Below are 27675 nucleotides of genomic sequence, written 5' to 3' on the forward strand. Positions count from 1 at the left end.
GCGGGTGGTCCGCGCGCAGGCACGGGCGCAGGCACAGGCGCAGGCACAGGCGCAGGCGCAGGCCCAGGCCGGGCTTGGGGCAGGCAGCGTGCCTCTGGCGCTCACTGTCCTCTCTTCCCCTCCCGCAGCCAGCTCCTCCCTGAAGAAGCGATTCAAGCGGCGCGAGATCGAGGCCATCCAGTGCGAGGTGCGCAAGATGTGCAACTACACCAAGATCCTGTCCACCAAGAAGAACCTGGACCACGTGAACAAGATCCTGAAGGCCAAGCGGCTGCAGAGACAATCAAAGACGGGCAACAACTTCGTCAAGAAGAGGAGGGGCCGTCCCCGCAAGCAGCCCACCCAGTTCGACGAGGACTCCAGGGACCAAATGCCGGTGCTGGAAAAATGCATCGACCTGCCCAGCAAGCGCGGGCAGAAGCCGAGCCTGAGCCCGCTCGCGCTGGAGCCGGCGGCCGCCCAGGACACGATCATGGCCACCATCGAGGCGGTCATCCACATGGCGCGGGAGGCGCCGCCCCTGCCCCCGCCCCCGCCGCCCCTGCCCCCGCCGCCGCCGCCGCCGCCGCCGCCGCCCCCGCCGCTGCCCAAGGCGCCCCGCGGAGGAGGCAAGCGGAAACACAAACCCCCGCCTGCGGCGCAGCCCCCGCAGCAGCCGCCCCCGCAGCCGCCGCTGCCCGCGGAGGAGGAGGTGAAGGCCAAGCGGCAGAGGAAGTCCCGAGGCAGCGAGAGCGAGGGCCTCCCCTAGGGTGGGTGCGGGCGTCCCGACCCGGCGCCGGGGGGACCCGCACGCCGGCGGAGCCGTGAGCCGGGGCGGGGGCCGCCCCCCGCGCCGCAGGGACGCCGACGCCCTCCTCTCGGGACGCCCTCCCGGGGTCGAGCCCTCCGGAGCCCTCGGGAGGGCCGAGCAGGGGGCCGCCCGCCCGCCGGAGCCGCCCGTCCGCGCCCCACCGCGGCCCCGACCGCGCGCGCGGCGGCTGGACCCTCCGCGGGGGAGGAGACAGCGGGCGGCGCGCCCCCGGCCCCCCGGCCCCGGCCCCGGCCCCCGCCCGCCCGCCCGCGCCCCGAGCGCGCGCCGGCCACGAAAATGGAAAGGGAAGCATCCTCAATTAGGAAACATTCCAAGGGGAGGAAAAGCTGCAGATTTCTCGACTGGCTTTGTTGTAACCCATTTCCGTGTCATTGCTTTTTGCCTTTTAGTTTGGTTTTCCGAGCTCGGCTCTAGGCTTTGGGGGCACCAACATCATCTTCAGGTGACCTGAATCTTTCCGTTAACCATACAGTTGCTCAGATGGATTCGTCATCAGAAGGTGGAGTTCTAGTGATAGGCAACCGTAGACATGCGTCCAGATCCTTCCGTACGCCTGCCTCCTCTGTACCACACACGGATACTTAGCGTAGTCTGTTCCTCCTAGTTTTCCTTGTCCCGTTGTACTTCCACATACCTTTTCATTAACTTACTTGCTGCCTTCTTTTCCTTGGTACACACCGGAATAATGTAGGCTTTTTGCGTGTTGTTCATGTTCACCCTTGGCATGCTGTCCCAAGGAACTTGGCTTTGAATCCCAATCATTGTAAGACAGATACTCAGTATTGATAAAGCCTTTTTAATAAGTGATTTCGAGCAGCCGAGGATATGTTGGCCGGGGTGTCAACCAGGTTATTTTTATACTTAAAACATATCAGCAGAGAATAGGCAGACGAAAATGGTTTTAATAATCCACAGCAAATGGAATAACTGACAAATCACCAAAAATGGAAACCCCAGACCCACCAGAAAGACAAACGTCTAGCAATGCCTTGGTATGTGAATTCTCATACAAATAACTATCATAGGTCGTTGAAAAAAAGCAAACAAAAAGACAATAAAGTAAGTCCATTATCCCTTGATGATTATTTCTTAAAAGCAAACGGGAGTAAGTGTTCTTATCTGAAAAAAAAAAAAAAAGAAAGAAAGAAAGGAAAGAAAATGCTCAAAGGGTATCGCCACTCCAATTGTATCAAGCCACCTTGGACAAAGTATCCAAATTGTGGTTGCCTTAATAAACTAAAACATTTTTGTACATAATGTAATTATAAAACTATCAGTCTGCATGGATGCAAACTGTGTGTGACAAATCGTCTTTTAAATGGTCAATTTCAACTGTACATTTCTCATCCAAGTTGTACTCTAGCCATCGGTTTAGCGTGGACAGATATTCCATCTCTATCACCCATTTCCACAACTCAAGTAAAACATGTTAAGAAGACTCAGAATGAATATGAAGTTATTCCATTGCCGTAGATGTTTTTCTAAAAGTCAGATGTGGAAATTTCAAATAAGTATTTTCAATTTCCTCCCTTCCTCCTCCCCTTACCTTCCCCAAGACATCAAACACCTGGCATGGTAGATTATAAAAAGAGAGACACTGAGAGACAGAATTCAATTTTCTAATGGGAATTAGAGTATCTGGTTTACCTCCAAATTAAGTTGCTTTACAGGAAGTTGGGACTGGCTGGAAATTGTATTACCACTTCAGAACACAACACCCCTTTCCTTAGAGAGAGATGGATTTTTGTTGGGAACGCAGGAGAATAAGGGATGGGGTATCTATGGGAGTAAATTTTAAAATCCCAAGTTAATATGCTCGCAAACATCACTGCTCTGTCATGGCACCAACAATTGGTTGGAATTACCCACAGAGTCATCCTATTCTGCACTGTCACCTTGGACTTAACATCGTTTGCTACCCACTAGGTCAGTCACATTTAATCCTAGCAATATGTAAGTTTAAAGAAATGCGTTCTCCTGTACTTTAAAGCTTATATCATAGATACTTCCATTTGTGACCTAGGTGGACCTTTGGCATTTCACACAAGTCGAACAGCAAAATCAAACCAGCCACTTTCAATTTGCCATTCCCAAGCCATGTCTGAGTGGTTCCGAAGTCACCGGAGAGGAAGATTTAAATTAGCCCCGCTCACCCCACCATTGCTATGAAAGAGCAACCATTTTCATTCCAATTAAACCCATAAAGGGATTTCTCTCCTGTCGGACTTTGAAAATCATGTCCTTCATTCTTTTCTTTTGCCCTTCCTCCTTCTGGTGGTGGAGTACCATTTCCCCAACCAAGTCTGTGAGTGGTCGAAATCTCCCTGCAGAAAAGAATGAGCTGGCACTCTCTAAGCTTCTTAATGTAGGACCCAAACCCTAATTGACGTTAACCTCTATTTGGAGAGAAATTTCAAATAACTTAAGGATACATTAGAATTTCCAAACCAATGTAAAGTATTCCAGGAGGGATACAGCAGGCTTGTCGCTTCTATGTAAATTCAGTTCTACAGTTGTCATGTGAGTTAAATTCAAATCCTCTACACTTATGACCCCTAAGAATAGACTAGAAAACTGCAGAGGACCCAGAGTGAGACCTGCTGAATAGCCCATGGAAGGTGGAAGCAAGTCCTGGCACCTGCCAGCTTCCTCTCTCACTTGCCCAGCTCTACTTCAGAGTCACGTTATTTTTTCTTATACCTTCCATTCCTCATCTCCTTGGTACAACCATTTCTTTATTCTCTAACTAACGCCTTTCCACCAGCCTCTCCTCTCCTGTCCAGGCTGAACACTGGGCCAGTCTAGTTTCACCTCTCAGTGGCTCAGACCCAGGATGAGAACCCAGCAATCTTGACCCAGATCGAGGAGTCTCTAGCCAGTCAATACTGACATCCGGGGCTCTATTTTCATTTAGAGGTGATGTCATTTGGGATGCAGGGGACTCCATAAACACCCCCACAAGTTATTTCATGAGCAATCTCTTGGGTTTTGTTGTGCCCCCCCGCCCCCCGCCCTGGAATACTTTCCTTCAGCAAGCAGGTATGAACCCACTCTTAGGGAGTCTGATCAAGGGTGAGCAAAGGATGAAATCGAGATGAAAAACCCTCCTTGAAGGTGATGATGGGTCTCTGATCCACCTTCCTAAGTGGCCAAGGAGCCACTTGCTTTTCAATCCCTCATCTCAAATGAAAGATACCGAAGTCTAACTTCGTCTAATAGCATGGCTCTGGCTACAACCCAAGGAAGATAGGTCAAAAGAAAGGAGAGCATGTCAGGAGCTGGTGTGTGACTTGGCAGGACCGGGACTCAACAGCCACTGACAGCCCAGAGTAGGTGACTAAGGGCTGACAGAGAATTAGCATGCTAACTTGGCTGCTGTCCGGAGTGGGAGGCCATGTTCGATGGCAGTCGGAATTTGTGTTCTGCACATTGCTGGCTCTATAAATATGATAAGCAAGTGGTGACAGAATTATAGTATAAGGTGATGTACTACATGCAGATCATAAAGGATTTGGTTTTTAGTACTTTAGTAGAAAATCCCACTCCTACAGCTTATTACCCAATAATATCCAGATAATGAGTTTTTTGGAGAATATTTTTTCCCTACCACTAGGAAGATTTACCTGGGAACTGTCTAAAGTCCATACATATATTTCCAAAGCCTTTAAATGCCAACTGTAGCATGGAGAGAGACGGGGTGGCAGAAGCCGAAATGCCTCAAAAGCCATTTAAGTGTTACATTGCAGGATTTTCAGTGCTTCTCATCATGTAAAAGTAGATAAATATAGACATTATTCTCAACACTACCCTATAGTATCACAATGGTCCAAATGCCAGAGCTTACAGATAATGTCATCACAGTGCCTAGAAACTCAAACTGTAATATACCGTAGCATTTTCTTGGTGTTTTTTAAAGTTTCTTTCCACAATAAAAGGCTCCCTCTGCCTCTTGTTTCTTGGAGAGTTCGCCCCACTGATGAGTCTTCTCTCCCATGGGACTCGGTCATTTGGGGAACAGTCTTAGAAGCACATATCAACCAAGGAAGAAACTTCCTGGATTTCGATTGCCCACTTCCCCAGGTATAATAAACACTACAGGGGGGGAAGGATTGAGAAGAGCTGCCACCGGTCAACACAGAAGGGCAGTTCCAACCTAGGTTGGTGTCTTTCTTTTCTTCCTTTTTTAAAAAAATCTATTTCTTAAATAATAATAAATGCACATGATGTGTTAAATATGTATATATATATTTCAAAAGAAAAAAATGGGGCACAAGATTGTCTTACAAGTCGTGCTGGCTAATTTTTAGTTTGTATTCATAAGTGGTTTTTAAAAGCCTTTTTTAAAGTGTAATTTGCATGTTCTACTTTGATTGTATGTAAACATATTTTAGAACAAAAAATGTATTTGTATTTTATTGAATATAGAGGCAAGAAAATTGTACATTGTTTGAAATGTTCTTTTTGTAACAGTTTTTATTCATAAAGCATTTTTGTACATTTAAAATGAACACGGACTTGCTGTTATTTGAGGCGTAGATACATCTGGCATGCTTTACTGTCATGCTCCTCCATGGTCTTAGATGTTGGGTTTTAAACATTTTTTCTAAAAGAAAGCTCAGTCTTTTTCGCTACCAGATCAGGTTAGCACAGTATAGAGCACTTAACTATTAAAAAAAAAAAGTTAATCCTATTCATATGTTATTCATTGTGTGAAATTAAAGACATTCAATTCAGTCTAACATGAGTTGTGAATTCTTTTGTTTTATTTTCCATCTGGTTCACATCACTAAGGAGTTTAATAGTATTTGGGGGGTCTTTGCTCACACAAACTGGATATAGAATCATTGAGAAAATTCTAACCAAACCTCTGCCTTTTGCATGAATCTGGGAAGTACATTTGGTGCAAGATTTTGAGTCTGATTTACTGGGTTACTGTTCGGAATATATTACACCTGGACATAAAGCCAACGGCTGATTCAAAGAACCAGTCAGACCTCTGCTGAAAGCAATCAAAGTTTGTTGTATAATGTTGGAGACCCATCCTGTCCTAAATTTTTAGAACATTATGGATGGGGATTATGCTTTCTTACTAAATATCCCAAGATGTCAGGTATCTGAAGGATAGATCCCTGGCTGGATTTAAAGTTTGCAGTGATAGGGAAGGCTATTTAATCAACCACAGACAGTTATGGATCACCTAGCCAAAGTCTACCAGTCTGAACAAGACCCCGAGGGCAAGGGCCAGAAGCAAGAAGGCCTTGTTCTGAAGGAACTTACAGGCCTGTGTGAAATGCGAACTAGCAGTTCTAAGTGAAATGTGGCAACTGGTAAGAGTGATGGGGTCTCAGAAGAAGCAGGGAGCCCCCAGGCTGGCACTTTCTTCTCTTCCCACTCTGTTCCAATTTTGTGTTTAGAGTCAAGTTGTTTCTTAAGGCCCTTTTAAAGTATAATTTACACATTCCACTTGGAGAGTATGTTAAACATATATATAGTTATTTATTTTTCATTCTTTTTGTCTAATCGGATGTTCCACCTCCAAAAGCCAACAAGGCACATAGGAAATACCAGGAGCAGCTCTGATCCCTAACTATCAATCGGACCTGCTGTGACATTTATTGAAACATTCAGTATTTGTAGCACTCACAGTGGAATAACAGAAGTCTGGTGGAATGAATGGAAGTCGTCAGGAGAGATTATCAGGGCAGCCTCAGGATGGTCAGAGCACTAGCGCTATAGGTAGCCTCCCGAGACTCAGAGAATTTAGTCAGCAACTCCTAACAAAGTAGAATTTGCCCTCTTTTCCCTCTCTGCCAACTATCTTGCACTGAACCAGGAAAATTTAAAGCCTTATAGAGTCCTCTTTCTAACTCGGGTTCATTAGACCAGTGGTATTTCTGAAATCAGCAATGACTTCCCAGAGTACCCCTAATCTCTTCCCACCAGCAGGGACAAAGCTGTTGCCTTGGAATGGATTGGCCCATCTTTTGGAGGTTTTTAATCAGGCCACAGATTGGCAATGTGCTGACAAAGATTCTCAGGAAAGTCAGATGGGTTCACACATGGGGCTGGTATGAATCTCAGTCTACAAACAGATGAGTGGAAGGAATAGATATCGTTAAATTTTTCTGCAACCCAACGTTATTAATTTTTAAGCCCCTGTTGCACCAGCAGAGCAGAATCGTAGTTCCAGGCCTAAAGGTTCCACTTTCTAATCTAGAGGGGGAGGAAGGAAGGGTCACTTGGAAAACCTTGCTCCGCCTTCCATCCAAATTGTTTCTCTGTGCCCGAGTCCTTTCTACATCCCTAGTTTTTAGGCATTTGAAACTGAAAAGCCAGGGGGAAAAAGTCTTTTTCATTTTTTTCCCCTTCTGCTTTCTGCTGTTGAATATATGCTCTGAGGGGCTGAGCCCAAACCAGCCACACTGCCTGTACTGGGGAAGGACACCAGTAGCAGAGTGGGCATATTGGAAATCAGTTATGACTTCAAAATTTTTAACCTGTCACACATGTGATAGAGAGTGAGGACAATGGGATACGAATAGCTAAAGGATTTGCCCAAGGTCACAGAAGGCTCTTCATAGGTTAGATGAGATAATGACCCAGTGCGAAAGGGGTCAAGAAGGGGGCAAACAGTGGTATGCATCCCACTGTTGCTAGTAACACCTTCACTTTTATGGGAAATGCCCACATCCAGGGTTCTAATTGCTATACAGTGTGGCCGTACTCGGCTTAAGTGTGTCATGGGGGCTTTTATTTGCAGAATTAATTAAAGGAAAAACAGGTTCCAAGTGTTATTGACATTCATCTATGCTAAATTGGAGAGTAACAAATTAGAAATAGTAAAATCTCCAAAGAGTCAGAAGCCACACATCTTCTGTCACTACTAAGCTTGATATTTTAAAACTGATATTTTAAAACTCGTTCTCCTGTTTTTAGTGGATAGAGCAATAAAACAAGAATCAAGAGACCTGGGATGTATTTCTGCCCGGTCACTGAAGAGTTCTATGCCCACATGCAAAACTTACTGGAGTTTCGCTTGCTTACTCTCGAATGGGAGGTTAAATTTTCAAGGGTATCTGCAGTCTAGAGTATCCAATGCTGTCACTTTGGTGCCTTCCAAACAGGTCCCACCTTGAGTTTCCATTGAACCCCCATCATTGTGTACAACCAATGACATGTTGGGGTCGTCACCTCAACATAGTCTATCCTATCCTGATCTGATCAAAGGATGTGAGGGTATAGAAGAAATCAGTGGTAAGAAAAAAGAATCATGAGGACCTATAATCAAGTTTTCCCTTCCTTTTTTTCCATCTTTCTTTCACTATCTGCACCCTGCCAAGTCCTCCAAGATACAAGGATGAGTAAGGAAGACAAAGTACCACTCAATTTTATGCAAGCAAATCTAGATCATGAACCCCCTGCTCCCATTCTCTATCTGCCCAACTTCTCATCTTTTAAAGTTCAAACCCCACCTCCTCTGGGAAGTTTCATGACTACAACCTACAAATTCTCAAACCATCCTTTTGGTTACTTTTCTTAATAATACCACCTATGACACAGTATAATCCTTAGCCAGAGCTACCATGTCTGGTTGTAGAGGTTGTGTTCTGCACAAGCAGACCTGGCTGAGAAAGTAAGTTGGAGCTGAAATCCAGCCTGCACACTGCTTGTCAAGCTCTGTGCCCTTGCTCTGGCATCTGTACCAGATAGACATCCTTTTCTCATTCTCGCAAAATCATTTTTGTAAGAACAAAAGCTTAGAAAAAAAAATGAGATCTGTGTATCTCTGGAACGTAGAGATGATCTCTGTTGCTACTTCTCAGACCATCCATGCTGCCCTTGCCCCTGAAACCCCCAAGACCTGTCTCCCAAGTTTTCCCTCACTGCATTCATTAATACTACTCCAGAAGACCCTAAATCCATCCCCAAACTAGACAGTTGTAAGAAACCAATGAAAGCAGTTGTGATGGTTAATTTTATGTGTCAGCCTGAGGGACCACAGGATGCCCAGGTGAAACACTTCTTTCGAGTGTGTCTGTGAGGGTGTTTCTAGGTGAGATTAGTGTTTGAATCAGTAGACGGAGTTAAGTGGGTTGCCCTCCCGGCTGTGGGTGGGCCTCATCCAGTGCCACCAGGGCCTGAATAGAACAAGAGGAGGAAGGTGGAATTCACCTCCTTTTCTGCCTTACTGATGAGATGGAACATTTCATCCTCTGCCCTCCGACTGGGATTCATGCCATTGGCTCCCCTGGTTCTCAGGCCTTTGAGTGAGGACCGAAGGACACCACTGGCTTTCCTGGGTCTCCAGCTTACAGATGACAGACTGTGGGACCTCTCAGCCTCCATTACCATGTGAGCCAATTCCTATAAAAAAAATCAATCTATCTTTCTATCTTCCTCTCTGTTTGTATATAAATATAATCTATTGGTTCCATTCCTCCTCTGGACAATCCTAATACAACCAGACACCAGCCTGTGCAAACATCAAGTAGTTTCAGATTCACATCCCTGTGAATATCACTTGCTAAGCAGGTAGACATCTGATGCCTCAGAAGGTCTCCTTGGGAACTTTCATTTTGAAATAATTATGGATTCACAGGAGGATGCTCAGGTATGTACACGGAAGTCCAGAACAACCTTCTCCCAACTGCCTCCCCCAACCCCATGTTGACATCCCCTACAATCACAGTATGATAACAAAACCAAGAAATTGATGTTGGCACAGTTCACTGAGCTTATTCAGGTTTTACCGGTTATATATGAACTCACTTGTGTGTGTGTGCGCACACGTACAGATCTGTGCAGTTTTGTCACATGGATAGCCCTGTGTAATCACCCCCACAATCAGTAAACCATCACCACAGAGATTTCCCTCTGCTGACCACTCCCTCCCTCACCATCCTAATCCCTGGCAACCGCTAATGTGTACTTCAGCTCAACGATTTTCTCATTTCAAGAATATTACATAAATGGAATTGTACAATATGTAGCCTTTTTAAAATAGGGTCTATTTTTAGAACAGTTGTAGATTTACAAAAAAATTGCCAAGATAGTACAGAGAGTTCCCGCAAACCCTGTAATAAGGCCAGTTTCCCTTATTAGTAACATTATTACTTATAGTGTGGCATCTGTCACAATTAATAAAACAAATTATTACATTATTATTAACTATACATTATTCAAGTGTCTTTAGTTTTTAGCTAATGCCCATTTTTACGTTCTAGAATCCTCTCCAGGAGACCACATTACATTTAGTCATGTCTCCTTAGGCTCCTCTTAGCTGTGACAGGTTCTCAGACTGTCCTTACTTTTTAATAACCTTGACCATTTTGAGGAGTATTGGCTACGTGTGTCCTTAAGTTGGGTTTATCTGGTGTTTTTCTCATTAGATTGGGGTCATATGTTTTTGAGAGGATGACCACGGAGGTAAAGTATACATACTGTCAAGACATCACTGCTGATTTTAACCTTGACCACCTGGCTGGCAAGTTGCTTCCACCCCTCATCCTTTTTCATAATTTGTTCCTTGGAAGGAACTTACTACATGGAACCCACACTTAAGAAATGAAGTTATCCTTCTCTCCTTTGGGGCTGTGTATCTACATAAATTACTTGAAATTCTTATGCACAGAGTGGTTTTTTTATACTTTTGATTTTGAAATAATTTTAGGCTTACAGAAAAGTTGCTAAAACAGTACAGGGTTCTATTTAATGCCTCCACCCAGCTTTCCCTTCATGTTAACTTCTTACATAGCCATTGTACAATTACCAAAATTAAGAAATTAACCTTGGAACAATGTTATTAGCTGAAATACAGGCTTCAGCTTCCACCAGTTTTTCCAAAAATGTCTTTTTAAAAAAATCTTTGTAAAAAGTTTAATTGTGGTAAAATGCATGACATAAAATTTAGCATCTTGACCAGTTTCAAGTGCACACACTTCAGTAGTGTTAAGTATATTCACATTGTTGTGCAACTCATCCCCAAAACTTTTTTCATCTTGCAAAATGGAAACGCTGTTATGCATTCACAGCAGGTCCCCATGGCCCCCTCTCCACAGTTCCTGGCATTCTACTTTCTGTTTCTCTGAGTTTGACTACTCTAGATATCTCCTGTAAGTGAAATTATATAGAATTTGTCTTTTATACCCATTTATTCAATGATTGATTTATATTAATATGGACTCATGGATATTGATTTTATATTCTGTGTTATATTCTAATACCAACTGGTTTATTTTGTTGCTTAAATTATTAGAATTATCGCCATTGGGAGTTCTTTTAATTGGCTCCTATATTACTTTGACATATCCTCATCATTGTGTGTGCATAACTTTTTTGTTGGGGGAAGGTGGGAGTTGGTGGCACTTTTTCACTTATAAGATGGCATAAGATGTTCCAGGCTCATCTCGTATATTTCCTGTGCCAGTCCTAGAATTAATCGTTTCTCTAAGAATTTAAGTTTCTTTTATTCAAGAATGGTATTAGAAGCCAAGATATGGGCACTAGGTTTTCATATCGCTATTGGTGTGCCATTACTACTTGGCCCTCTCAGCTGGCAAAGCAAGGAAATATATATGTATATACTAACCTGTGTATGTACACTATATATAAATATTTTTATATGCCACCATCTGTATCTCTATTAAGCTAAACATGAGTCTAAACTGTATCTCTAACTGTAATAAATTATCACATGATCATTCTAGCCTTCTTCTCTTGCTTATCTGTACCCTCCCACTCCAACAGAGAAAAACCTGGTTCTCATCATCTGCCATTCATTTCTCAATTGTTTAATTCCAGTATACCACAGTATCAGAGTAGTTGACTTACACCTGTGCTATCGAATTGGCATTTTGTTTCCACTTAGCATAATTTTTTTTGAGATTTATCTAAGTTGCATGTGTTCAGTAGTGGGTTTCACCTCATTGCTAAGTAGTGGTCTACAGAATGGGTATACTGGGGTTTTTTGACTATGCACCCATTGAAGGACATTTGGGTAATTTCTAATGAAGAACATTGGGCTATTACAAATAAAGTTGCTATGAACATGGATATACAAGTAACTGTGTGAAAATAAATTTTAATTTATCTGGAAAAATTGTCCCAAACTCTGATTGATGGGCTATATATGGTCAGTCCATTTTTAGTTTTGAATGGAAATGATAAATGATTTTTTGAGAGGATATATCATTTTACATTCTCACCAACGATGTAAGAATAATCCAGTTTCTCTGCATCCTTGCTAACATGTGATGTTTGTTTGTTCCATTTTATTTTTTTTTAAAGATTTTATTTATTTATTCATGAGAGACACACGCACACACACAGAGGCAGAGAGGCAGGCAGAGGGAGAAGCAGGCTCCATGCAGGGAGCCCGATGTGGGATTCGATCCCGGAACCCCAGGACCGTGCCCTGGTCCAAAGGCAGGCACTAAACCACTGAGCTACCCAGGGATCCCTGACTACCTTCCATTTTAGCCATTCTGATAGGTACAATGATAATCATTGTGGTTTAAATTTGCATTTCTATATTGGCTAATAATGCTGAACATCTTTTCATGCGTTTGCCATCTGTATATCCTCTTCAGTGAAATGTCTATGCATGAATTTTGCCCCTTTTCTAATTAGATTTGTTTTAATGCTGAATTTTGAGAATGTTTTATATATCTTAAACATAAGACTTTATTGGGTATGTGACTGGCAAATATTTTTTTTCCTAGGCTGTAATTTCTTTTCACTTACATTTAAAGTCTTAAAACATGAGTGTTATTCACATTTTAGCATGAGGAGACAGGCTCAACAAGATAAAGGACTTGTTTTTTAAATACACAGTTATTAAAGGCATAGCTTGGATTAGAACTTGTACATGTTAGCTCTTAGCCAAGTACTTTTCTATAATGGACCATAATCTTGGTGATGTCACACTTGGTAATGTGTTTCTCTTTCTTGATGCCAAAGACTGTTTCAATTAATAATAGACTGCTATTTTGGAAGAAACCTTAGAAAGATTATAGCTCAAGTCCCATTTACAAATGGTAAAACAGAGCACAGGGAGCTGAAATGAATCAGCCATATTCACATGTTTACTAATTAATGATGGAACCCAGCCTGGAGTCCCAGTCTGATCTTTTTCTGGTCCTACCATGCACGCCCTTGGTGTTCCTCAAGTCTCACCATGGTTAGCATGCCCATGTCCTAGAGCTGATGGGGAGGGAAGAATAATGACTTCAGAGCTCAGAAAGGAACTCTTCACCTGGAAGGGGTGAGGGAGAGTGACAAAGTGCCACAGACAAAGCCAGTTGAAGTGGGCACATGGAGAGCCACTGGTGAGGATAAATGGGGGCTGCTGGTGCCTGTGAATATTATCACTGTACCTCCAAACCAATATTTATTTCCCTGCAATATATGTGACAATCTGAATAGAAGCTGTTTGTGCCTAATAGTTTACTGTTATCTTGACTCAAAACACTAAAATGTATTGCTCTTAAGTAAGTGAATTTTCCTCGATACAGCAACATATGTACACACCTTCTGTTGCTTTTTCCATCACCACCTTCTACCCTATCACACCCATCCAGGCACAAACATCTTCATGGAGGCTGGCATGGAGTGGTGGTGACCCACACAGCTAGGGGAAGAGACTCTGCTTCTTTTTCTGCCCAAGTGAGAGCCTTTGGCTTAGGAGAATGTCAGTTATACACTGTTGTGTTCATGGTGACCAAGGAAATGTACATGTTCAGAAATACCCATGAGGCTCCCAAAGGCTCTCTAAACTCTTTAGGTCTCTGGGGACATTTCATTTTATTTTTTAAAACTATTTATTGTAAAATAAAACACTAATACAGAAACCACACCAAATATGGTTTCTTGAATCATTGTAAGGTAAACACTCTATAAGCACCACCCAGGTCAAAAAATAGAAACTATTAAGCTACCCTAGAAGTGCTCCATGATCCACATCCCAACTCAGCCCATCCCTCCTCCAAAAGTCTCCTGACTTTTATAGAAATCACTTCAATGCACTTCTTTATGGTTTCATCAGCCAAGCGTACCTTCCTAGACATGAAGAGCTAGTCTTCCCCAATTTTTCAACTCACTACGTCGTTTAGATCTCTTTGAATCTACATTTTTCCCATTCATCCATACTCTTCTTTCCACGGTCCTGTTGAAGAACCTTGGCTACTGACCTGCAGAGATGTCACAATATGGATGCTGCATACTCCTGGTATAGTTCAACATGTTCCTCTGTCCTCATAATTCCCTGAAAATTGGCAATAGATCCAGAGCTATATCCAGAAATAGCTGGACTCAGGTCTAATCCCTTAGAAAAGATTGTAGGTGGAATTGTATCCATTCAAGAGGCACACAATGTCTGTTTGTCTCTCTGCAATGTTAACAGCTATTGATGCTCAATGCCTAGAGCTATTAATTTATTAGGATTTGAAAAGTGGTGACATTTTAATAACATCATTACTTTCCACTGATGAGTTGGCATGGTTTTATAAAGAGGTGCTTTCCCTTGTCTCCTCTTTAGTCACCTGGTGGTACAGTTTATATAAGAAAAGTAAAAGAAGTATTTAATTCTTCCTTTTATTTTCTGGATAATAGCTTCCTTCCTATCATCCTCCAAAAGTGACCAACTGGTCTTGTTAAATATTATTTTGAACTCAAGGATTTAAACATATTTGAAGGGTTTCACTCCATTGCAATGATTTTCATTATTAAAGCTCAAATTGGCCCATCTGTGGCCAGTTGGAGTCTCTTCAAGTTGGCTCCTAAATCCTTTTTGTCTAACCCCAGCAGTTTCATATAACCTAGTAGGCTTTGATAGCTTCTTGGCATTCTGATGTGATGAGATGTTCTAAGCTCATCTTGTGATTTTTTCTGTCCAGACCTTAAGCCATTTCTCTAAGAGCTCTTGTTTTGCATTGCTTCATTTTTAAGTGAGAAATGGTATTTCAAGGCCAAATTCTAAGCACTAGGGATAGATAGATAAATAATCTAAAATAGATTTGAAGTGAAAATATCAGTATGAACTTGGGGTGTGTGTGTGTGTGTGTGTGTGTGTGTGTGTTCATGCTGATACTTCTAAATCAAATTCCTGAATCTGAATCAGAAGAGTTTTTACTAAAACTTACATCTACGTTCTTCTTTCATATCAAGAATCTTAAGGACAGGAATGCCTGGGTGGCTCAGCGGTTGAGCACCTGCCTTTGGCCCAGGCCCTGATCCCAGGGTCCTGGGATTGAGTCCCACATCAGACTTCCTGCATGGAGTCTGCTTCTCCCTCTGCCTATGTCTCTGCCTCTCTCTGTGTTTCTCATGAATAAATAAATAAAATCTTTTTTAAAAAAAGAATCTTAAGGATGTAAAGGCAAACAAAATCTATGAACCATAATTATTCATCTTTTTCTACTCGACATCATGTATACCACAGTCTCAGTAGAACAACGTAATGCCATCATCAATACGATTTTCTAAAAAGTGGGAAAAAATGGACTGAGCTTTTCTCTTCTTCCCATCTTTATTGCTCTTCTCTGTCCACAGTTTCAGAACATAACACATATACTTGTTCTCTTTTGACACACATTTAATCTTAGTTCTAAAAGTAGCTATCTAATACTTCATCACTGGAATTCAGTCAGTTTTGGTGTCTGAAGCTCAAAATCAAGCAAATTCCTAAGAAAAGATTCTTGGGAGTATAATTTCCTGAGTCCTTGCAGGTCAATGGGTTGGTGGTGCCCTTTACACTTGAAAGTCTATTTGTTGTGTATAAAATTCATGTCTCGCACCTTCTTTCCCTGAGTCTTTCAAAGACGCTCTTCTGTCTCCTCGGACATGAAATGCTACTTTTGAAAATTATGATCTAATGTTCTTTCCTTGTAAGTCCCTTGCTTTTGCTTTTTCTTTACATCCAATCATTTTACTAGAATATGTTTAGGTGTTGGTCACTATTCTCTTAAATATGTGACTTAAAATGTTTTTTTTAAGGAAAGCTTTTCTGAACCCTATCTTTTAGGATTCTTTACTCTGCTTCTTGGCTTTGGTTTTCTTCTTCGATGACTCCTGTTACCTTCCAGGATCTTCTTTTGTGTAGCTCCAATTTTAGTCACGCTATCACACATCCTTTTTTCTCTCTTTGCTTTACTGCTTTTTTCTTTTAAATGTTTTTCTCCACTTAACCTTCGATTTCTCTTCAGGTATTTTTGTTTGTGTTCATTCGCACTGGTATTCCTTCTGCTTTCATTTTCATTTGTGACATGTTTTTATTGATTTCAAATCTGTCCCTGAGTCCTGTCTCTTCATTTCTCAGGGTTTCTAATTCATGCTATTCTTTTTTTGTATCTTGTAATGTTTTCTTCCTCTCTTTTAGCTCATTTTGAAACAGCAGCCTGGAGTTTTGTTTTGTGGGCATGTTTTACTGGCATATTTTCATTCTTATCTCTTAATTCTCTTTTTTACTGTAACAGATTTTAAAAGATTTAAAAGTTGATACGTTTCTAATTTTTATTTGAAATTAGTTTCCCTGAACTTCTAGAAAGACATGAGGGTGAGGACAGATTTTCTAATTCCACATCACTCCATCTTGTGTTTTGTTGTTGTATTAAACATGTTAGTGGGCAGCCCTGGTGGTGCAGTGGTTTAGTGCTGCCTACAGCCCAGGGTGTGATCCTGGAGACCTGGGATTGAGTCCCATGTAGGGCTCCTTGCATGGAGCCTGCTTCTCCCTCTGCCTGTGTCTCTGCCTCTCTCTCTCTCTCTCTCTCTCTCTCTCTCTCTCTGTGTCTCTCATGAATACATAAATAAAATCTTTTTAAAAAATAAATAAATAAATAAACATGTTAGTATGTGTTCTAAGATTTCCTGCCCATTTCCCTTACCCACTCTTTGAATCTTCTCTCTCCATCCTATTATCCCTATTCTCTCTAGTACTAGTCATTTTATTTTTAATTTTTACTGTTTTAGTTTTTTAAAGATGAAAAAACATTTTTAAGTAATATCTACACCTAATGTGGGGCTTGAGCTTACAACCCCAAGATCAACAGTTGCATGCTCCACTGACTGAGCCAGCCAGGTGCCCCTCTAATTGTCATTTTAATGATACAAGGGTTTGGCATGATTATATTCTCAAGTATAGTCTCAGTGACCACGTGCTAACTACTGGCTAGAACTTACCGGGCCGAGAAGTCATCTCTGCTCACAAGTTAAGGTTGTCTCCACCTTCATCTGTGGATCTGACATGCAAAATGAAAGAAAATGACCAGGCCAGGACTCCAGTACTGGAAGAGTTAAAAGGAGAAAAAGAATGTATCTAAGTGAAAATAGGTCCCAAGCCTGATCTTAGAGTGTGGATGTAGACTGCTGGAAAGGGCAAAGAAGAGGCAACCTCTGGTGTGTGTCATAAATAGGGGGAAGAAAATACAAGCAAACATGCTGTAAGTTATGCATGTGCTATGATCATGGAACAGAGAGATCAAACTGGCTGGTGTGGGAAGGTGTCACCAAAGAGGAAGAAAGGATCAGTGGGGAATAGAAGTGAATAAATAGGAAAGCATCATTATGTTAAAAAGAAAGAAAATTGGGGCTGAAATTGCTGAGCATTTATGATACATTTTAAAAACAATAAACCAGGACTCAAAATTCCAGAGAGATTGGTTTATGGTTTATGGTCCAAGTCTTATATTTTCATTATGTGTTCCCTTTAATACTTAGTACTGTGCCCATAGAATACTCTCAAATTTGCTGATTCAACACAATAATAAATTACCATAGGCCCACTCCATAAAAAAGTCTGTGGGAGCCAATATAAATACAGTGGCCATAGCACAGGTGCTGGCCCTCAGGGAAAGTGTAGCCAATGATGGCTAACGTAATTGAGATAAAACATTCACAAACCAGTGTAGCTATGAATTACCATCAGCAGGGCTTAATTAAAAAAATACATTCCTTTTTAATATTTTTAAGAGATGTTCTTTTTAAGAACCACTTACCTATGTGAAGCAAGCAAAGAGCAAATGACTCTAAACTCACAGAGAGGTAAATGTCAGTACTTAATAAATACCATTTTTCTCCATCTTCCTCTCCTTCCTTCCTTTTTTTTTTTTTTTTGCCACTAGCGCGATACTCTTTCTCCCTAGACCAGGAGTTGGCAACCATGGCGGTGGGCCAAATCCAGTCTACTGCCTATTTTGTGTGGCCTACAAGCGAAGAGTGGCTTTTATATTTTCAAATGGGTTGGAAAAAAAAATCAAAAGAAGAATGATATTCCATGTCCCATGAAAATTACATGAAATTCAAATTTTAGTATCCATCTATAAAGTTTTATTTAAACCCAGCCCCTCTCATTCATTAACATATTGTCTGTGGCTGCATTCCCACTGCCACAGAGTTGAGTACTTACAACAGAGAACATACAGCCCGCAAAGCCTGCAATGGTTATTGCCTGACCCTCAAAGAAAGAGTGTGCTGGCCCCTGGCAGAGACTAACTTAATTGTTGGTCACCAGGAAGTTAAAACACAGATTGTGTACACATGATTCAGCTCATTAGGAAAGTTGCCTGGTAGCATTTTACTCAGCTCCTGAGAGGGAACAATAATCCCCATCTCATTTTTATAACTTCCTACCCTATTCACATTCATGCCATGCTTCAGGGGCCCTCAGTCATTGGGGCTTCTAGCTCCTTGATTAGGCTGTATTTACAGGTTTCCCACTATCTAAAAGCAAGGTGTTCCTGTGAAATTGTTCGTAAGTTGAAACAGCTGAAAGTGAAGAAGCTGTTAACCATTAATTTATACGGAGAAATGTTTGAGTGTTCCCAGACCCCAAAAATAACCTCTCTGAGACTTTTCTGATAACTTAGGACACATCTTGTTAATGGCTGCACAGAAATCAATCAAGACAAAGCATCCGGACACAGTTTAAAGCCTTGGCAGTTGATGCCAAGATTGCTGAGTGTGCTTGCTGGGGCCGCCTGCACGCCTCGGGGTGTGTGCTGCCTCTGCAACCATAACCGATGGCTGTAAAACAATGAATATTAGTTTTGCATTTCACTTCTCTTTTCACAAAAGCGAAAATCCTCTTTGGATTTCTTTCGGCTAGCAAAAACAGGTGCTAACATAGGGCTTTCATAGAAGCCAAGTGATATAACACAAACTTTTGAAAAGCAGGGGACAACTGTCTTTGGACTGTTCTTCCTGGCCCCTGGATGTTTCCATTCTGTCTAGTTTTCCAGTCCAGGTAAAGCCCCCTGGCCTCTGGAATCCCATCCTTTGTTCTACCAGATGAAAGCAGTTGCTCCTCTGCCCACCTGGAGCAGGTAGGCACTAACGCCAGGGGATCTAGTCCTGATTAATAATTAACTGTCTCTTACTGTTTCCACTCTTGCGGGTGTCTACTCATGCCCAAGGTAAGCACATACATAGAAGCACAGCCTCTGTTAAGGGTTTTGTTCTATCCATCCTCTCCAATGCCAGTCCCAGCCCCTTTGGATGATCACTGTGTCTTTGTTGATTGACCCATTAAGCGGTTGAGCCATTGAGGTGTCAGCCTGGGGTAACCAGCATCAGAATAGCCTTTGTGTGAAGGCTGTGCCTTGGGCAGTGTTTGTTTGCTTTGTGCTCTTTCTTCTTCGAGTACCTCCTGGTTCACTGGATTTGAGGAGCATCTGAGAAGGAGAGAAGATGGTGCAAGTGAACCAAAGAACTTGCCTCCATCTGCCTTCAATTCTCAGACTGGGGAAACATTCCCAGAAGGCCTGGTGCATGAGAACCTGACGTGGTGACAGAACGTTCTGTCTCCCTCTTATTACATGAGCAGCACACAGAGTTTCTGCAGGCTCATAAATCCTGAAGGCCTTTTCCAGCCACAGCACTTGGGCTGCTGGCCCCCATTCCAGGAAACAAACACTTTGAAACCCCCATTGAATGGGAACATTGTGTTTCTGCACATCCAGCCCACAGTGGGCTGATCTCTCCTGGCGCAGGTAGGCTGGGCTGTCCAGTTCAGTTAGATATGCTTTATGCTTCGTAAGCTTTGACCTGCTGGAAATTTGCAGGAAAATTCAGTTGCCCAACACTGTTCGGTGGTATGTTTTGAGAACTGAAAGAGGGATTATGAATTTGTTAAATTAAATTTTCTGGGAGGAAATCCAGAAAAGTGTTCTCCAGGGGCTAACACAGAATGGTGACTCAAGAGGGGAAGTGGGAAAGACCCAGTGCCCAGAGAGGGCCTAGGAATCTGCGGCAGGCCCCAGGTGAGCACCTCCTCAGCTGCCCTGCTTTGGGGGCTCCCCCCTAGCTGCAGAGGGGAAGAACGTCTGGTGCCTGCCTGGAGATGGAAGGAGGGAGAAAGGAGGAGAGAAGTGAAAACTCCCTGGGATTCTAGCATGCATGCACAGGCACCACCAGCCATCAGCACCAGCCTTGCCCAGCAGCCCTTCACACACCACCTGCCTCCCATGCCAGGCAGCTCTTTGCTCTTGCTTCTGCCTTCTCTTCTTTTCCCATGAAGATTTGTGGTGTTCCTGGCCACATCTGGAGTATTTAGTCTTTGGCAACACATTAAAAAAGACATGTTGTAGCAGAAAGAGTATTGCACACTGGCTTGAAGGCAGAGTGCTGGATATGAGAACTTGGGCAAGTGATATATTCAGTTCCCTCTTCTGTAAAGTGAGAGACTGTAGTATTGACCTCCCAGTGTTACCATGAGAGTAAAATAAGACAATAGCTGTGAAAGTCCTTTATTAACCACAACACAAGTGGAAAACATTATTAGTATGCCTGGCAATATTATGTAAGTTGCTACTGGTAAACTTGCTACTACTATGATGACTTGTCCTGTTAATACACCAGTGATTTTCATCGAAGGACTGGATGAGGAGGGTGAAGAATCTGGAAACCACATCATACCTGAGAGGTATGGTTGAATAAACCAGCTGGAGTTGGCCCAAGGAGGAATCTCAGTGGGAAAATAGCTGTCTTCAAGGATTTGAAGCTGTGCCACGTGGAAAAGGAAGTAGCTTTGTTCTGAGTCCCTCCAGTGCAAACCCAAGACCACAGAGAATTACAAGGAGAAATATTTTATTAAAGGACAAGAAAAATTTGCTCTTAATATAATCATTGAACAATGCAAAATACCATCTTGGGACACAGTGGACACATTGCCTTTGGAAATGTTGAGGTGGGAAGAAGCGAGCATCTCTACAGAAAGACTTTGTCATTGGTCCATTAATTTACTTATGCAGTAATCTCTGTGGATAGCCCACTGAAGGGCAGGCACTACTTTAGGTGCTACAAGCAGCACAGTGAACAGGACCACCTCTTGCTCTCTTAGATAACAAATTAGATTAGATTAGATTAGATTAGATTAGATTAGATTAGATTAGAGCAATGGGTAGAGGTTGGTTGGATGCTACTTCATGGCTGTCATTTCTTATCACTTCTATCATTCTGAGGCTTCCAGAGTACTATGATTTCACAAGTATGCGATTAACAGGAGAGACAGGGGACAATCAACCTGGATTTGCCCTGTATGTAGACTCTCCCTTCAGCCTTACAGAGAATTCCCTGGCAGTAGAGAAAGGGTCATGGAAGCAGCCTCTAATTCTTTGCTAATCCTTTTCCCTAACTGAGTGGCTCTCAGGATGAGAATGGTCTGTGCTTTCCCAGTGGGTCTCAGGGATTGGCTCTCCAAGGAGCTGGACTTACAAGCCCCCCAAACCCCTCAGAAGCTTCTGCAAGGTGAGCAGCAAGGGTACACTCAGGCAAGGGTGCACTCAGGCAAAGGTGACAGCAAACAGGATGATGTAACCCTTACCTAAAATACATCTCCTCTTGCCCTGGAGGTAGCCTGCAATTCCCCCAGGCAGCCTCTCTTAAAATGCAAATATTCTTGACAGGAATACACTGTACCGCCTGCATTCAAGCAGCCAACAGTTCCTAAATTTCACCCTCCAAAAATCTCACCTGGCTATCTCCTTCTCTCTCCAGATCACCTCTGCCTCTCCACATCTTGCCTAAACAGCTCCAACAGCCTTCTGCCCTCCCCATTAAACCTCATACCCCTCCCATTCTTGAAACCTTCATGATAGTGTCCTTCTCCACAGCCTGCCACTCACTGAATAACCTTCAGTGGTTCCCTGTGGCTGAGACCATGGTCTTTAAAGGGGGGTACACATGCCCCAGGACTCTGGGAAGAAAATACTCTAACTTCCATGGATATATTTCTCTAAAAAGTAGGAGAAAATAATTTTTAGATAGAAGCAACATATAGATCAACAGAGGGTCCTTATCCAGGCCTTTTGTCTGAGTGCCATGGGTTACTGAGGGCTCCTGACCTATTTACAAGGTAAGGAGGTGGCTCACAGGAATTGGCAATGGCACCCTCTATCTATTTGCATTAATATACTGAGAAATCCAAGACCTCAGAATAAGAAAGACTTGGATTCAGTCTCATTCTGCCATTTCCTAACAGTGACACCTTGAGAAGGCAACTTACATTATCTTTCAAACCACAGTTTCCTCTTCTGTAAGACGAACATAATACCCTTAATTCAAACTTTTGCAGTAAAAATTAAATGAGATAATGAATGATTTTTAAATAATTGCTAAGACATAATTAGTATTCCATAAGTATTAGCTATTTTATCAATACTATAATCCAAAATTAAAATTGCCTAATTTACATTTTTGTCCAGGGTTGTCTTTGACTAAAATTTACAAAGTGCTAATATTTGTGTTTGTTTTTTAAAGATCTTACTTATATATTTGACCAAGAAAAAGAGAGAAGTAGGGGGAACAGCAGGAGAGGGAGAAGGAGATTCTCCACTGAGCAGGGAGCCCAATGTGGGGCTCAATCCCAGGACCCCAGGATCATGATCTGAGCTGAAGGCAGACACTTAACTAAGCCACCCAGGTGCCCCAAAGTGCTAGTATTTGAATGACTAGGGGAGTCAAAGATCATCCTAAATTGGACAATGCAGAAATCCACATGTGAGGCAGGATTTGTGGAGGGGATGATATATACTATGAGATATATGTTCCTTCCTTCCTTCCCCTTTTGTCCTTCTTTCTTCTTCATTTCAGTCAGGATTAGAAGAAGGAAGAGAACTTGTCCAGCTGGGGAGAGAAGCAGAATCGAGCATTCTTGGACCATTTCCTCAAATACATGGAGCTCAGTTCCTAAATGAAACCCTGAACCATAAGGGCTACAGATGGGTGGAACCATGGTTTGAGATATCCAGGGGGTGTGGAGTTTGCTATTTCACAGAAGAGTTAAATATAATAGTAATTGAGGGAAACAGTTGGATCAAAAGGAATTATTTGCTAGGCAGTTGCAAAACCAGAAAATGCTTAAAATGCAAACCACAAAATGAAGAAACCTCAAAGGTTAATGAAAACCTGCAATAATAGACAAAGGAAATGAAGAATTGCAACAGAGCCCTCCTTCCAACTCTATTAAGCAGTCATACCAACATCCTTCCAAGTAGGGAATGCTATCCAGCTCCATTTATTCTGCTTTGGAACTGCTGAAATAGGACAAGATGTTAAGATAAAATGCCTTAGTGTCTTCTCTCTTCGCAAGACCAAGAATAAAGGCACTAGTCTCTCCAAACATTGCTGAGACAGCACAGGCTTATGTCTGGTAGGTGTCCCACAAGGATTTGTTGAACAAATTAGAGTTCTTGGGCCTAGCCAGTTAAAAGTCAAGCATTTACTAAGAACCAGAGAAAAAAGGAGTAGAGAAACTGTGTGGTAGGTCTAAGGTAGAGCCAAAAATATTGGTCCAAGGAAGGTACTTGGACAGAGTCAATCAATCAAAAGTCAGAGAAATAACAATAAATTATTTAATGTAGTGACAGGGAGACTGGAAAAATCAAACTGTATATAAGGTTCTAGATTGAGAGGAGAGAATGCAGTGCTGCAAAGGGCATAAGTTCATGATTCAGGAATTCCGGAGTGTGCCCATGTCTAAAAAATAGGAGGACCTGCAGTCCTGAGAAGAGGCCTGGGGCTAGTAGACGTGGTCCCAATACACATAAAAGAGTGAGTTGCCTTTGGATAGTTAGGATTTATGCTTCATGGCTCCTGGCCCTACTTCCATCAGAATGCATTCTTAAAACAGTGACACGTTCCCTGCACTGCAGTCTGGCAGTCAATGTCTGAAAATCAAGAACTGTGACTTCCTGCCAATGCCTCATCCAGTGCCCTATGAGAAGTCACTAACTACATATATTACAGAACTAGGAGGAAAGAACTAGTTTGCATGACACAAAACAGCCAGGGCATGGGAGGGCGTGAAAGCCAATAGACAACTGTCAAGAGGCCTGGTATAAGGCCTAACTCCATAACCAATTCATTTGTGGCTTTGGACAAACCTTCTAGACTCTGTTTTAGTTCACTTACAAGGAAGACAGGGATAAAATGTCTTATAACTTACTCCTAGGGATATTATAGAACCCAAATAAGATCCTGCAGGTACAAGTTCTTTGTAGACTTTAAAGGACTATTCAGACATCCTTACTTGTTTCGTTTGGGCAGCAGGACATCTAGGTTTTCAGCCAACACCATCCTAAAACTGTGTGATTTCTTTCTAAGGGAGAACGGAATTTTTTGTTGGTTTTTGTCTGTTTTATTTTTCTCCCCAAAGTCTTTAACCTTCTCTTGGCAGTCTGATAGTTGAACTGATCTAGGCTTGATACACTCATCCTTTTCTTTACCTAGCACCAGACTTCAGATGCTTTGATGTCAGACACTCTGGTTAGCATCTCCAGCACATGCCGCATTTCCCTGCATGTCTCACAAGCTGTCAGGACAACAGGAAATTTTACAGTTGGCATCAGAGTATAACTCAGCCACCCTGGACTCTGTTCTCTCCAAGAGATAAGCTTAGTTGACCGTGAAGACCAATGGAGGGTAATTCTGCGGAAAATCGCAGGGAATTGGCCCATTTGGGGGCCTTGTTGTGGTGATCTTGTGCACATTGGGCGAATTGATTTTCAATGAAAACATCACCTCTGTCTGTTCCTTTTTTGCTGACAGCACACAGAAGGAATGCTGAGCCAGGAGAAATAGTTGCAAAGTTTGGCCTGTGGTCTTCCCAACAGCTACCCATCCTCTCTTGCCCCCAAGTATCTCCCAGGAGAAACAGCCTCTGGTGGGGAAAGCTCAACCCCTTTCCAATTCTGTAATTGTATTCACCCTTGTATGCCTTTTCCCTCCTCTACCTCTTTAACCATTGGTCCTCAAAATTTGTTTCCCCAAAAGATCCTATTATGAATGAAGCCTTACAGTAATGTATAATGCAATGAGCCCAAACAGTGAATCAAAAGGCTTGGTTCAGTCCTGAGTATTCTCAGGACTGTGCATTTGAGTGGCATCACTGGCTTCTTTGAGTGCCAGCTGCTTCCAGTGTCAACAAAGTGAAGGATAATAATACCATAGTTTACCTACCTGCCTTATATACTTGTAAGGGTCAAATAAAATTAAAAATAGAAAAGCACTTTGACAAAATAATGGAGTAATTTAGATGGATTTTCATTATTATGGTTAGTAGTAATAATAACATTTGTATTGGCAGTAGCAGTAGTAGTGACCTGAGTAGTAGTGGTCTTTATAGACTCCTAGAGTCTTGGTGTCAGAAGGACCTAGTTCTCACCAAATATAATATCAAATTACCTATTAACTTCATTATCATAGTTACTATTTTATATGCTTCTTCCATTCTGTTTTCTCTAGGGCATTCACTGAAGCAAAACTAACGTCTTCCTACACTCTTCCAGGTCTCCCCCATTCAAACCTGCTCTTAGGGATGATCTGATCTAAGTCAATAAAACTTCACGGTAAAAGTTGTAGAATAAGGATCCTAAACCTAGAGAAGAAAAAAAATGAAAAGGAAAGAAAGAGGCCAAGACAGAGGAAGAGAAGGAGACAGTTCCTTAGACTTAAAAGCTCATGGGGGAAGAAAAGAAGAAAGACTATGTTTAATGTCTCATTAGGACTTGCCTCCTCCATTTCCTTAGGCCAGGGACAGTTTGGCCAGTGGTCATTTTCATGGCTGGCTTAGATTTCCTCACCACGGGAAAAGATTGCTCTTATAAAAGTCCCAATAGGGTTGGGATATAGGCAATTCTGCAATTCAGGGTAAAATCTCTGTGTTATTTTACACAATTAATTACTTCCTCCACATTTGCTTTAGGATGCTATTTTCAGATCCAAGTGAGCCACAGGAAGCACTAAGTCTCCCTGGGCTAAGTGGATAGACTGTGTCCTGGTGATCAAAATTCATTTCCAAGTTATTTCTTGAAATGATATTTTGACACCTGGGTCATATGTTAGCTTTATGGAGTTCCTCTGTGACATGCAACAACAATGCAGATAGGCAATAGGACATTATTCACAGGGAGGTAACTTGGAAGTTCATTGCTGCTTATCAAGCTGCATTAAGTAAAGGGAAATGTTTAAGAAGTGAGATTTACTCAAATGAAAAATGCCAGCGGGTTAGCTCACTTCCCAGTTGGGAAGATCTTCCATGGCAGACTCTACTGTCTACAGCACAGCCTTGGTAAAACTCAACTGAAATTCAGAAAATTCCATATCTTGGGGCTAAAGGGGCCCTAAGGGATCATCTTTTTCAGACATCTGCCAGAAAAAAAAAAATCCAAAAACATTATATCCCAAATTTCCTGATGAGAAGACTAAGGCACAGAAATTTCAGTTAGTCATGCAGCTGATAGATTTGAGCTTGTTGGGCTCCATCCTAAGAAAAGAGCTGCCTCTGACTTTTATCCATAATCATCCAGGATTATTGTTATAGGGAACGATGAATAATTCTTTACCCTGGGCTTAAGAAAGTTCTAGAAGTAGTCACCTTTGGTTTTCCTAACATGATTGTCAGTGTTTTCTCTGCACACAATGGAAGCTGTCAGCAAGATATGATTACCTTCTCAATTCTCCTGGACCTCCAATACTTGAAATACCTTTGCCTCAGATCAACATCTCTTTCTGTATTGAGTGAGAAGACTTAAAATGCAAATATTTTTGTGGCAGCATGCTACCCTAAGAGAACAGGTATCATATTTTAGGAACACCCAGGACCAACTGGCTGTGTCACCTACTAGCTGTGTTCCCTCAGGCAATTACTTATATATTATGATTTAGTCTGCTTCTTTGTTAAACCATAGTAAAATGTTATCATGTGAAGCTTGTATCTGATTAGATGAGGTCATAAGATCCTGGCAAACAGAATAGATCCAAGGATTCCACTTTGCCAAGATAGAGAAATAGGGCAGTTCTTGGCTCCCTCCCACAGTGAATCAACTCTTGAAGAGCTGTAGATGTGAAAAGCTAATGAATTCCAGGAACTAATAACAATCACAAGTGAGGAAGCCTCATGAGACTGATACATTGGGAGTGACTCAGCTATAGAGGGCAGTGAGGGGTAAAATTGGAGGGAAAGGTTATATTCTACTCTTGCTCTCTCAGCATTAGCATAACTTTGGACAATCATTGCCCACACCTTTGTGCCACAAATCTGCAGCAAAAACCGACAACCAGGGCAGGTCAAAAGCCTTGCTGGTTAAGTAACTGAAAAGCAGGTACAAAGGGCTGGTTGTCCTTGGGCACTTATTTCCACCTCCACCCTCCCTCTTACCTGTAGGCTATCAGCTGGTGTATGAATTTTCTAGTGTTGCCTTAACAAACTATCAAAACCTTAGCAGTCAGTTCTGTGTATGAGAGCCTGGGTCTGTTTGGATTATTTGGGTCCTCAGTATAGTTTCACTAGACTGAAATTAAAGTGTTGGCAAGGTTGTGTTTCCTTCTGAGGCTCTGGCCAAATTCAGATCCCTGTGATTTGGGGACTGAGG

At 42.2% G+C, this 27675-nt stretch overlaps 1 protein-coding gene and 2 long non-coding RNA genes across 9 annotated transcripts in view; 2 read left to right on the forward strand and 1 right to left on the reverse strand.

Moving 5' to 3' along the window:
• SETBP1 (SET binding protein 1) overlaps nt 1-763 on the forward strand; it is a 358380-nt gene extending 357617 nt beyond the window's left edge. For all 7 annotated transcript variants that reach the window (XM_072829431.1, XM_072829433.1, XM_072829434.1 and 4 more), the window contains one exon: nt 129-763. In XM_072829431.1, coding sequence (XP_072685532.1) covers nt 129-748 — 620 coding nt within the window. In that variant the 3' untranslated portion in view covers nt 749-763. The remainder of the gene's footprint in view (nt 1-128) is intronic.
• A 2802-nt stretch (nt 764-3565) lies between these two features.
• On the reverse strand, nt 3566-24517 carry LOC140635207 (uncharacterized). The gene is made up of 3 exons (XR_012032579.1): nt 20720-24517; nt 16988-17091; nt 3566-9175 (listed from the first exon to the last, which is right to left on the reverse strand). It is a non-coding gene; the product is annotated as an uncharacterized lncRNA (long non-coding RNA).
• Nucleotides 18892-27675, forward strand: part of LOC140635209 (uncharacterized) — a 50648-nt gene continuing 41864 nt past the window's right edge. Inside the window, exon 1 of the long non-coding RNA XR_012032581.1 lies at nt 18892-19128. This is a non-coding gene — a long non-coding RNA (uncharacterized lncRNA). The remainder of the gene's footprint in view (nt 19129-27675) is intronic.

Source organism: Canis lupus, chromosome 6 (genome assembly GCF_048164855.1).
Source record: "Canis lupus baileyi chromosome 6, mCanLup2.hap1, whole genome shotgun sequence".
In the NCBI taxonomy this organism is placed as follows: Eukaryota; Metazoa; Chordata; class Mammalia; order Carnivora; family Canidae; genus Canis; species Canis lupus.